This window comes from Colletotrichum acutatum, assembly GCF_030867785.1.
Source record: "Colletotrichum acutatum strain CBS 112980 chromosome Unknown BDZ83scaffold_24, whole genome shotgun sequence".
Classification (NCBI taxonomy): domain Eukaryota; kingdom Fungi; phylum Ascomycota; class Sordariomycetes; order Glomerellales; family Glomerellaceae; genus Colletotrichum; species Colletotrichum acutatum.
The window spans coordinates 422,707-434,416 of record NW_026849018.1 but is presented as its reverse complement, the minus strand read 5'-3'; the positions used below and the strand labels follow the sequence as shown (position 1 = coordinate 434,416).

The window sequence follows — 11,710 nt, the reverse complement described above, 5'->3', positions numbered from 1 at the left end:
ACGGCGAACGGTGCGATCTTCCGAGCGGCCGCTAAGCTTTCTTCCGGGACGCGGGCAAAGATGCGGAGGTCCTCCTTCGGCTGCGCCTGCGGCTGATCCTCGGCGGGGAGTGTGGCCTTCGGGCGGGCAGAGCTCTGGCAGCTCTGGCCGCTCCGGGTCGCCGCAGTGGTGTTGCCCGCCATCGGTGCGACGACAGCCGCCCAACTCCGGGCCGCTATTGGGCTTGTCTCGTGATTGATCAGTCTCTTGAGGGTTTGAATGACATAGGCAGTGGCTTCTTTCGCGATCTGCTTTCTAGAACCGTCAAAGCTGGCGACAACGCTGTCGACGGACCGTGCAATGGTCAGAAAGACGTCTTTCCGTGCCTCGTACTGTCTAGCTTCTTCTGCAAGGGCTGTCAAGACGGACCCTGTGGCAGATCCGCTCGGAGCAGATGCGGTAGAGGCTGCGGGCCCCTCGGCCGAGGTAGGGGCGTCGGTGGTGGCATCAAGCTGGCTTCCCGTTAGGCTGGGCCGGGTCGGCTGTGCCTCGGCGTCGCGGCGTCGCTTAGCTCTTGAGGTGGGGTTCGGCTCCGGAGGTGTCCCGGAGCCTGGTTCGGGGTCGGCTTGGTCGGCCGACATCAGTCCGGTGCCCGACGGCGGCTGTGAGGCCATCGCGGATGCGGGCTCCGGCAAGGGGAGGTGAAGAGTTTTCGGCTGTTAGTAATTTGGTGGTAGGCTCACTCATTCACTAACAGCAGATGCCAAGAAAAATTAGGCGAGAGGGAAGTTGAACTCGTCGATTGATGCAGTGTCTCCGTGACATGCGGAGTGAATGGGGTGGCTAACTGCCGACCCAGCGTAGACTGCTTCTTGCAACGAACATTTGACTGTCGAAGAGCCTGGGCCGCGGTTACGGCGCTTGCGACGGCTTGGTCGTTACCCGAATTTGTCGCGATAGAGTTTGAAACCTGATTGCCACGTTCCGTGAATTCCTTCATAGCACCAATCAATCGCTCGTGAGTCATTTGCATTTCGCTCTCAAACTCCTTAGTGAAGACCAAGCCCCGGTCTTTGTATTCCAAAACGAGGTTCGAGAGGATCTGTTCTTTGCCGGGTTCGGGGGTGTAGGCACACGCGGCTGTCCAGTCGGGGATGCATGTGATAGAACTGGGCTCATACGGCTCGGGGTCAAGAATGTCGATTTTGTTGTATCTCTGTGTGGTGCTGCTCATCGTGAGTGTTTCATCTGGGTGCCCCCCAAGAAGCACCAATGCGATCACTCGGTTGATGGTTTCGTCAATGGACCTTGCAACATCTGACTCATTGCTGTGAAGCACAATCGAGGGATCTGGTCTGCCAGTGTCTAGACCAGCCAATGCCTCAAAGTCGGCATTGTCTAAAAAGTCATCTGCGACATCTGTATAGTATGCGGCATTGCGGTATTTGAGAGCCTTGGGTAGCTCAACCTGATGGCAAGACTCGCTGGCTTTGTGCAAGTCTTTCGGATGGTTGCGAGGTGCGACTTGGATGATGGGAAACGGCGCGTCGTTACGGATTGCGATGACAATCGGCGGCTTCTGCTGCTGATCTTCCTCCATTGCATCCGACATCGTGTCTTGGAGGATGATATGGCTAGCTACTCGATGAAGTCAGTTGCAGAAAAAAAACATCGTGGAGTTGAACGTATAACTGACGAGACACTTCTATTGTGTAGGTTTTCAGTACGGCTGATGGACATGGAGGAGATGATGGACAGGCGGGTGATGGCGAGATTCGCAGGACAACCAACGGCCTCAGCGAAGGACGCGTGGATCAAGGCGCGAGATCAACCAAGGTATGAAGTGATAGTGTGAGGTCCACCCCTACAACAATACGTATATATTCGTTTAGGGCTAATGGCTGTTCTCTGAGTCTGGCTGCCTTAGGTAGGTACACGACTGCAAAATCTCGTCCGGTAGCGACTTCCCCTGATGATATCAACCACCTCATTCAAGAGCTTGCCGTATCTCACGTGACCACAGCAGAGGATGTGATTGACCTGGTCAATGGAGAATAAAGCAAAATATGTTCAACGGTATGAAGTTTGACAAATGACTACAACCTGCTTCCCAATGCTCTTTTCTTTGTGAGTGTACTAATATATTTGCCATTTAGGTCCTGTACATCGCGTGTTTCTAGCAACTCCTCAAGATGACCAAAAACCCAGTCAGTAAGGTACTAGGTAGGTAGTCGAGGTTGTCACTCCATTTCCGACCTTGATGTTGACCGGTAGTTCCATCACTTTGACAGCCGAACCACCTCAGGCCGTGCCCAGCTGGATAGTGGAGATCTAGACGGGGTGAAAGTGGGTGGTGTGTCACGAGTTATGGCACGCAGCAATGGGCATATGGAGTGTGGTAAAGTGGCTTCACCTATCAAAGTGGAAATAGACAAAAGAGAAAGGTCTATATACGGGATGTAAGTGATATACACGTGATACAGCACGTGACGGGCACTTTGTGGGTTGTGGTTCTCATCCTTGTTACGTGACATGGTGCCTTCCGTTTTCTGAGTCTACTGGACGATTTGATGGGCTTTCATTGGTCTGATTAAACAGCCCCAGTTAAACGGATTTCTCGCTTAAGGCACCTTGATACGCTTAGGTAATCCGCTTTAGAGATACTGCAGTCATGTTCCTGTGGAGGTCGCCGTGGTTCTCCAATCAAACTCCTCATTCCATTCTTCAAGTCAACCTTGGGTGCCTTACCTTACCTAGGAAACTTACCTTACCTTGACTCAAGTTCGGAAGGGGACTTTCATGCATCCCCTCTAAGACGTTCAATCGGATATGTCAGACAGTGTGACCAGAGGAGACAGGCGACGTCGATTCGCCAAGGTTAACATCCTTTGGACGTCCTTGGCGACATTTTTGGTAGCTGATGATCTCGACAGGCCTGCGACTTGTGTCGCATGAAGAAGGTCAAGTGTGACGGCGGTAGACCCAAGTGTACTAGATGTCTGGATCTGTCTCTCATGTGCAACTATGCCGACGTTGTTAAACCATTCAAGCGGCGGACGCGGTCCAGTAGGGCGCAGGCAACAGCTGGAACCTCAGTGTCCGGATCGCCTGATGATGGCTCGACTCGCGCAGAAGTATGCGTCCCAAATCATGACAATTTACAGGTAGCACCCGTTTCTCAAGAGCCCTCGTCCGAGCTGCACAGCAGCGGCAGCACTCCTCCTTCATACGGAACGCGACCCTCTCCTTCTATAGGTTGGTTTGAATCAGAGATCAGTGGTTGTACTAGGGAAAATGTTCGTTGTCATTGACGATCTATCTCTTCAAGACTCTCTCATGGGTGCAGGACGAGACTTGAGATATTTTGGTACGAGAGGTCTCTATTCCGAACCAAATGCAAAAGTTGATTCCCTCTAGGCCCATCTTCCGCTATCGCATTATTTCGAACTCAACCGCCACCGTTCGACGAGCAAACAGCATCGGCCCGGCGTCCAAATACCCAGTCGGGCTCAAAAACAGGACCTTGGTCTCTATGGACTCACCCCAAATTACAAGGAGTCTTTGAGAAACGGGTTCACTGCCATCTGCCGTCGTGGCCTGAAGCTCTTTCACTGGTTACGGCCTTCTTCGAGGAAAAATACATGGCTTTACCGCTCTTCCACCCACCTGCCTTTGTCGCACTGCTTGGTCAGCAATATTCTGGAGATTTCGATGGTGGCCCTGCCTGGTGGACCTCATTCAACGCTGTTCTGGCAATTTCTCAAAGGAGACGCGTTGAACAAGGGATGTCTGACGACAAGGAACTGGCCTGGGGCTATGCGGCCAACGCACTCGACACGATTCTGGACATACTCATGAGGGCCACTCAAGTCATGTCGGTCCAAGCTCTGCTGATATTGGCCTGGTTCTTTCTGGGAACTCCCAATCCACAGCCCAGCTTCATGTTGGTGGCTAACGCCATTCGACTCGCACACACCATCGGGTTACACAGAAAGGAGTGCAGCTCGTCGCTGAGCCCTATAGAGAAAGCGGCGAGAGCCAATGTATTCTGGCTTGCTTTCTCTCTGGACCGAGAGTTGAGTCTCCGGACCGGGCGACCTCCTGCGCAAGATTTCGGTGGCTTTGAGGTTGATTTGCCTGATTCACTGTTGCAGCATGAGTTCAGCACCCATGCTCCTTCCAACGGGCTGGTCAACATTTTCATAGCCGCTTCTCGCCTGGCTGTCATCCAAGCTAAACTATATTCCAAGATCTATCTTGGAGAAGGGGTTAACCCAGGCGTTATTTCAGATGCTACGCAAGCACTAAACCAGGACTTAGATGACTGGCGAGCGGAGTTTTCGACAGTCTTGGATCTGGAAAGTCATCCCGAGCTGATCAACTACTCTTCTGTTCTACGCTTGAACTACACCTATCGACATTGCGTGATTCTGGTTCATCGGGCACAGAGCGAATATGACTGGAGGTCTTTGGCGTCGTCGGAGCGGTCATCTACAGTTTTGTCAGGCCAGGTCACAACCTCTATTCAGAACTCTGTGGATGCTGCTAGAGCAATTCTCCAGCTGGATGTACTCGTCCCGGATACCTGGAAAAGCTTGACTTGGTAAGTAATCACATTGTGCGAACCGTGTCGCAATCTTTACGAACAATTGCTAATTATTCCTACTAGGGACGTGATTCCGATCAGTGTCACTGCCATCCTCATCTTGTCCCTCTATACTTTGCGTCGGCCCCGCGCAGCAAACGTCGCCGAAGACCTCGATTCTGTCTCAAAAGCTCTGAAGCGTCTTGCCTTGCTCGAACTTTCTGAACCTGGCTCATATTTGACTCCGGTACGAACGGTGTGTCAGGATGTGTACAGGGCTGCTCTAGGAGCACTCAATACGTCCAACAGCGCATCATCGCAACCAGGAGATACGACCTTTGACCGCGGCCAGACTGCCGCTCACGGCAAACAAATCCACCAAGAGAGCACTTCGGACACCATGCGAGACTCTTCTCAAGTGGCTTTATCAGATCTTTCTCCCCTACTCGAGCCTCATCACGAAGCAGCTTTGAACCCAAGCAACGGAGTCAACGGAACTAACTCTCTGCCATTTGACCAGAATACCCTCGATTCTTGGGGTGTTCCTTGGGGATTTGAACATCTTTTGGGAGATGATACTTCAATGTTCCTCTGATAAGCTAAAGTGTGCCCCAGGCTATTTGCCATCCCGGACGAAGATACATACAACAAGCTTCATGAGATCCACTCGGGCTTCGACCTTCCTCTTCGACCTGTTGGCTCCTCCCACCCAATTTGAGTCGTTTCAAACTTGAACGCGGGAGCCAGAACTCTGATGTCCTCGTCAAGGCCGTAGTTCCGTCCACTCATGTCCCAGAAGTATTCGGGATGGGTGAAGATGTCGGGGCGAATCTTCTTCCAAGACTGGTGCGTCTTACCAACCAGAGTGACCATATCGTCGTAATGTCGCGGGCTGAAATCGGGATCCCGGGCTCTGAGCTCCCGTTGCTGCTCTTCGGAGTAGAGGCCTAGGTTGTAGTACCAAATGTTGTACTGCGTCAAGCTGATGTCAATATCAAACGTGACATCCTCTGATGTACGAGCAATCAAGGCCTGGATGGCAGCCGTAGCACCGACCAAGCCTGTTTGGTAATCAGAGTTGGCTGGAAATTCGTTAGCAAATGTATTGTGCACCGATGAGTCCGAATGACTTACGCAGAAGCGGGACAACAGCCTCATCTAGGCCGAGAAATTTGCCTTGCAGATGAGAAAGACCAACCAAGCAGTCACTAATCTGCTGCCATCCAGATCGATGAGCTAGTGGCCCTTTGAATCCGTAACAGTTCTCCCGCATGTAGATCAGGCTGGGATTCAACTCGCGTAAGGAGGTCGCATCGAATCCCAGTCTCTTTAGAGCACCTGGACGATATCCATCTACTAGGATATCGGCACCTTTTACGAGTTCAGAAAAAGTCCTCTTGCCATCTTCCGTCTTAAGATCAATGTTGGCATCCCGTTTTCCCGTCTGCAAGTCTGGCATCGTCGCCCCAAAGTCGGGCAGCTTATCGCATGACACGCGGAGAACATCGGCTCCGAGGACGCTCAGCATCTTGGACACCGCCGGGGCCGCAATGACCCGGGAAAAGTCAATGATCCTGATGCCCGCGAGCGGCTTGAACTCCTGCTCATCTCGCACTTTCGGCCACTCTTTCCGCGGAGCGGGCACTCGGGTCATGTTCCAAAGTGGTTCCTTGGACATGATCTTGCCTTGCTCGCTGGAGAAGAATTCTTCCGGCGTGTAGCACACCACACCTGCTTGATTGTACTTCTCGTTGGCGACCTCTTCGATTTCTTTGGAATGCCAACGTGCGACTCTCTCGGCGTAGATTTTGATGGCTTCTTCGGGGGTCACGTCGACATCTTCGACACCCATCATCTCCATTGTTGGCCCAGCGTTCATCGACCCGTGCAAGTGATACCATCTGCCGTCCTTGGTTTTGTAGACATTTGTTGCGTACCGCCTGATGGGCTTTGAGGACTGGTGAATGTCCATCTTGGCAATCTCTGCTGCCATTTGCGGGTTCTGAAGAAACTGCTTGCCACCGACCGTTGGCAGCAGAACGGATTCCAGGAAAAGCGTCGCGGCGTCGGTGTTGACTTGGACGTCTTGATACTCTATTCCGTACCTCTCTGCCGCAGCGACGTTAGCTGCGGTGGCTAACAGGGCGGTTAGAGAAGCGGATGACTCGGTGATTTTCAAGGGCGTGAGGACGAATGGTTTCGCATCATCTCCAAGAAACTTGACTTTTTCAGCAGCTTTCTTGAAAGAGCCTGGGAGACGCAAGGCGGGGTCGGGCAGCAAAACATCATTGAGAATCCGAGATGCCTCGGAAAAGACTGAATAGTCTGCCATGGTGCAACCTGTGGTGAAGTACGAATGATCTCAACAATATCGTCGTTACTACCAAAGTTTTAGGAAGTTATATGACCAAGATCGGCCCTATATACATGTCCTTTGTGCGCCTCGGAAACTCCCTAGGCCAGGGATGTTGGGGACAGCTTCATGTCGTCAGTGCCACAGCTGGTCAGAACTCCGGCAGATTCGCCTCTCCGATGTTTCGGGCTCGGCCCGATGTAGCAATCGTCTGTCGGCAGATGAAAATCCACAGACGACGGGACTAAGAAAACATCTCCTGGTCATGCGGAGTATCTGGCGAGTCTCTCATTCGACCCGCTCACATTTCTAGCTGGGACTCGTTTCACCGGAGGCATGTTGGTGGGTCTTGGTGCCGGAGTTTCGCGTTCGGAGTTTTGGTCACGGAGTTTTGAGCTCCAAGTGTGACATCAACGCCCGGCACAGCTTCCGTCGTTGATCTAGACCTCCCCACTCACATCGGAGAGTGGCATTCGGTTTCGGATCTAGTGGTGGGCAATAGTTATCTATATATGAGGAAGCCGCCCAATATTTACTCATGGTTGTAAGGACTTGAATGAGAATTAGAGATGGTGTCCGATCGTGAAAGCGACAGCTTTCTACCATTCACGCATGAAATTTTCAGTCTGTTGATCACTGGAATTAGAATATTAAAAGCTACCTTGTTTGTGAAAATTACTAAGAGAGCGACAGCAACACTTCGCCAATCTTGCACGTCTGCATCAGACTGCAGCCTACTGAGCCAAGTCAGGGTTGAACTCCAGCGCCAACCAGACATCGACGTTCTTGCCCTTTCCTCCCTGCCACTTGTGCCATGGGTAAGAGACAACATTGTTGTGTCCGCGGACGGCATCGCCATACGAGTCGCGGTACCACAGACCTCCATGCTCGTTGAGACGGGGAAGTGGGACCTTGTCGAAGTCATCCGGCCCGGCAGACTCAGGTTCCTTGCCTTCCTTGAGCCTCCACATACCTCCGGTCTCGGTTCCAGGGGAGAGACAGATGTGAATCTCCTGGAAGATATCGTTACTGTGGTTGTGAACTCCACAGTTAACATTGTGTCCTGCAGAGAACATGGTAAGCAAATTGATCAGAAACAATTTCCGCTCCTGGAACACAATTATAACTCACCAGCAGTCCAGAACTGTAGATGCGCGATCTGGGACTTGTCGTCTTGGAACCGGAAGTGGAAACCAGACATATTGGTGAAGTCAACTCCCTTGAAGTTGTCACCCCACCAAAGATCTTCAACCTTGGTGAACTTGAGGTCGGGGAACTCCAGGCCAAGTTCTTTGGTGTTGAACGTTGTCTTGACGGGGACATCCCCGGCCTTCTCCCATACGCCAGGCTCGCCGAGAGAAACGATTCTCAGGATGATGGCCCCCTTCTCTTTGTCGGCGCTGAGTTCTTTGTCTTCGCTAGAGATAGGCGCGATCCGGGGGAAGGGAGGCAAGCCGAGGGCTGTACGAGTGCCCTCGATATCAGCAACGGAGCCGTAAAGGACCTTGATGCCATCCTTCTTGCCCACAGGGATCTTTGCTCCGAGTGGGTGAATCTCGATGCTGATTGCGTAGTTTGCAACCTCGATCAGAGGGAAAGACTGTTGACTCTTGACCTCCTTAGGCCGAGCCAGATACACCAAGCCTTCGTTGTCCCACACCGTAGGTACGATGTGACGCTCAGTCACGGCGGGCTTGGGCTTGGCAAACTTATTGACGTGAAGCGTAATGACGGGCTTGGGCTCTTCGTAATACCGAGGAACATTGTACTCGACCGAGATCAAGTCAAGCTTATCAGAACCGGTGAAGTTACTACGAACGTGCCGTGTCAGTTTTATCAGCCAATCCGACACGGCCTCGGTAACTTACCCAATTGCGATGCGAGCTGATGATTCTTCTGCGATCTTCCACTTCGCGAACAATCCCTTTTCGACATCGATTGCCTTGTAGTACATGATGCCCTACAAAACATGAGCTGCTGGGGTCTTGAGAGAACCAAGTGTTGCGTTTCTACTCACCTTATTTGGGTTGGGTCCCTTCGTCGGCTGTAGAAATGGATGTCAACAACCAAGATCTTGTCATACATGCGGGGTGTCGTTTAGACTTACGACAATAGACTCCAGGTCCTTGTCGCGATCCAGAGAGCCGAACAAAGCCAGGAGGAACTCGTCGTCGCCATCGCCTACACGTAGAAAGCCCTCAGTCAGCAAGTCGTTTAAAGCGCTTATTGACAGACATAACATACCATCGAAATCGGCACAAACAATGTAGTGGCCGGGTCCGTCACCATACTTCATAAGCTGGTTGGGCGTGCCATATATATCCAGGATGTGGCGCCTCCACTGTGTATCTTTCATACCACGACCAACCTTGGACAAGACGCAGGCAGTTGTACCGTGAAAGGGGTCCAGCGTCGCAATGTAAGCAAACGGGTCGTCGCCGATCTTGCCAGCATCAGCGCAGCCAGTGCCCCAATGGTCACCAGATCCCGGCGATAGAGAGTTGGGCTGCTGTCGGTCCTCTTTCGGCTCTCCACTCGAGAGGAGCTGTCGCTTCCATGAGCCCTCTTCGTAGTAAAGCCAGTTGGCACCTTCGCGGGATGAGACCATGATAGAGTCGAGTCCAGTAGGACCATTGAATCTGTATTTTGTTTAGCTCCCGGAACTTTTGCTCCTCCCGTCGGTGTGCGAAGTTAAAAGCGTCGACCTACTTTTTAACCGTCAACTCATGAATGACGGTGAAGTTTTCATCGTCAATGATTGAGCGTTGCCATTCAGTGCTGACAACTGTTAGCATGTCACTATGTTGGTTCAAGGCAGTTGACTCACGCATTGAGGACATCCTCGGGAGCTTGGAAGCGGATGATGGGGATGGGGGTGATCTGTAGATAGTGAATTAGAGAGCAGGAACAGAACGCACTCTGCCACGGCGACGACAGACTAACCTTGTCGTGCGGTCCACAGACAACCGATGCGGCAACAATCTCCATCACAGATCTAGTCAAAGGTCAGCTCAACGAATAGCAGTCTAGATCTTGTGAAATTCCATCTTACTTTTGTGTAAAGTACCCAGCCTTCATGCGATGCATTGCAGGCCAACGGCCGATCATACGGAGTTTCCAAGGCTCTTTCCCCAAGTTCTCACGACCGGGGTTCTCAAGCCAGGAGATCCAGCCTCCCTTGGGATCACACTCAAGCATGAATGGGCCATAGTCGTGGCAGACCACAATGTCAGTCAACCCATTCCTGTTGATGTCAACGGCCACGACGGCAACTGGGCTGTCGAACTTGGCTACTTGGTACTTCTTCCATGCTGTTCATTTATGTCAGAACCATCATTCTGAAAGCAAAAGTAGCATGCCACGTACGTCCAGTGATGTCAATCTCTGATGCATAGAACTCTTCACCCTTGGCCTTGGCCTCGTGTTTGGCGGCGGCAATAGGATTATCCAGGAACTCGATTTCGCCAGAAGCCAGTCCAGATCTTAGAAAAGAGTCAGTGTCGATCGGGTACCAGACGACCAGCTGCGAGTTATTCGAAGATGGAAATTCTTACGCAACAAGTCCTGGAACTTCGTCTTCACCAAACTTAAACGTCTCGACCCAGTAGCCGTCTTTTCTATTGTCTTCAATGACAGCACGCCCGAATTCGGGCACTGGAAGGTCGATGGACGCCATTTTGTTTTCTTCAGAATCAAGATAAAGATGAAATGGTTGGGGGGAAGAAACTGCTTGGCCTCACATCCAAAAATCATAGTTGCGAAGCAAGTTTTATACTATCCGACCCAATCCAAGTCATCGTGGAGAAACTGCATGTATTCACGAACTTGACACTCGCAAAGGCATGGACTCGGTATCGCTAGCAACATAGTATTCTTCATCCCCGCAGGCCGGATCTAGAAGTAGTTGAATCAGTCTCACCATGTTGGCTTGCCGGCAGATGATGTCTTAGCTCAGCTTTTCCGCATGGCGAACAGTCGGGCGGGGTATCTGGCATGCAAGCGCCCGACGCAGGGACCGCCAAGTTCGAGACATCAACGCGGCCAAATGTTGTGTCTAGGACAAATTCGACTCCGGGGTAGGATCAGCGGGTGATGGAACGATCAGGGTCCGGTGGAGATTGCATGATTCCGGGCTCGGAACTCTCGGCGAGGTCGAGAACTTGGGGCTTGGAAGTGGCACCATGGTAGTAGGCAATATGGTGAAAGTTGGCCAATTTCATGGTCCACTTTGGGGCTGATTCTGGATCATTTCGTGAACGAAGAACGCCCGAATTCCTGAAAATATGGCCTGATCTTCGGGGAGCTGGCTATGTGTTTCCGGCTCGGATAGCTGAGGGGCCAGGCTGAAGTGGTGATAGGTATTCGCATCGCATGCAGACTTCTGTCGTAGCCTTGCCTGCGCCTCTATTTTGAATCAGATCTTTAGCGCCTCGTTGGGAACGTCCACGGATCTAGCCAGCGAATTGCGTCGACGCGCGTTCAGCCTGCTTAAGGGTCGGGTTTGCGGGTTCTTTGAACGGTGCCTGGGCACCGGCGTTGTTCCTAGATTCTCGCGTTCCCGTCTCCATTGGAACACAAGAGTCAGTCCAATAATTGCAACTTTCAAGAGACATCTGTCTCAGGAGAATTAGCCTCCGAGGCAGCCCGCGGTCCACCCCGCATTCGGGGATTCGGTACTGACAGGAGTTCAACGTGTGGACTACATGTATATTTGCGGGGTTGAGACTATTCTGGGTGAGAAAAATCACAACAGTTTATAAAATGCCCGTGATACTGGACGAATGCAAATTTGA

The 11,710-nt window shown here is 51.9% G+C and overlaps 4 protein-coding genes across 4 annotated transcripts; 1 reads left to right on the top strand and 3 right to left on the bottom strand.

The window, feature by feature from the left end:
* Positions 1–9: 9 nt before the first annotated feature.
* BDZ83DRAFT_750063 (uncharacterized protein) lies at positions 10–1,591 on the bottom strand (the record flags this gene model as incomplete). The annotated part of the gene is made up of 2 exons (XM_060513870.1): positions 10–695; positions 863–1,591. Coding segments are annotated over 2 exons (1,415 nt in total), but the record flags the coding sequence as incomplete, so codon positions are not given.
* A 1,096-nt stretch (positions 1,592–2,687) lies between these two features.
* BDZ83DRAFT_207541 (fungal-specific transcription factor domain-containing protein) lies at positions 2,688–5,408 on the top strand. The gene is made up of 5 exons (XM_060501687.1): positions 2,688–2,856; positions 2,913–3,234; positions 3,308–3,346; positions 3,397–4,582; positions 4,649–5,408. The coding sequence occupies exons 1-5, from the start codon at positions 2,809–2,811 to the stop codon at positions 5,157–5,159; spliced, it is 2,106 nt and encodes a 701-aa protein (XP_060367570.1). The 5' UTR covers positions 2,688–2,808; the 3' UTR covers positions 5,160–5,408.
* On the bottom strand, positions 5,219–6,896 carry BDZ83DRAFT_572301 (formyl-CoA transferase; the record flags this gene model as incomplete). Its single annotated transcript, XM_060504490.1, has 2 exons — positions 5,219–5,646; positions 5,699–6,896. The coding sequence occupies 2 exons, from the start codon at positions 6,894–6,896 to the stop codon at positions 5,219–5,221; spliced, it is 1,626 nt and encodes a 541-aa protein (XP_060367569.1).
* A 640-nt stretch (positions 6,897–7,536) lies between these two features.
* Positions 7,537–11,022, bottom strand: BDZ83DRAFT_207516 (uncharacterized protein). The gene is made up of 11 exons (XM_060501685.1): positions 10,472–11,022; positions 10,284–10,399; positions 9,970–10,228; positions 9,745–9,912; positions 9,627–9,695; positions 9,162–9,556; positions 9,025–9,098; positions 8,935–8,961; positions 8,786–8,877; positions 8,049–8,728; positions 7,537–7,980 (listed from the first exon to the last, which is right to left on the bottom strand). The coding sequence occupies exons 1-11, from the start codon at positions 10,591–10,593 to the stop codon at positions 7,652–7,654; spliced, it is 2,331 nt and encodes a 776-aa protein (XP_060367568.1). The 5' UTR covers positions 10,594–11,022; the 3' UTR covers positions 7,537–7,651.
* Positions 11,023–11,710: the final 688 nt, after the last annotated feature.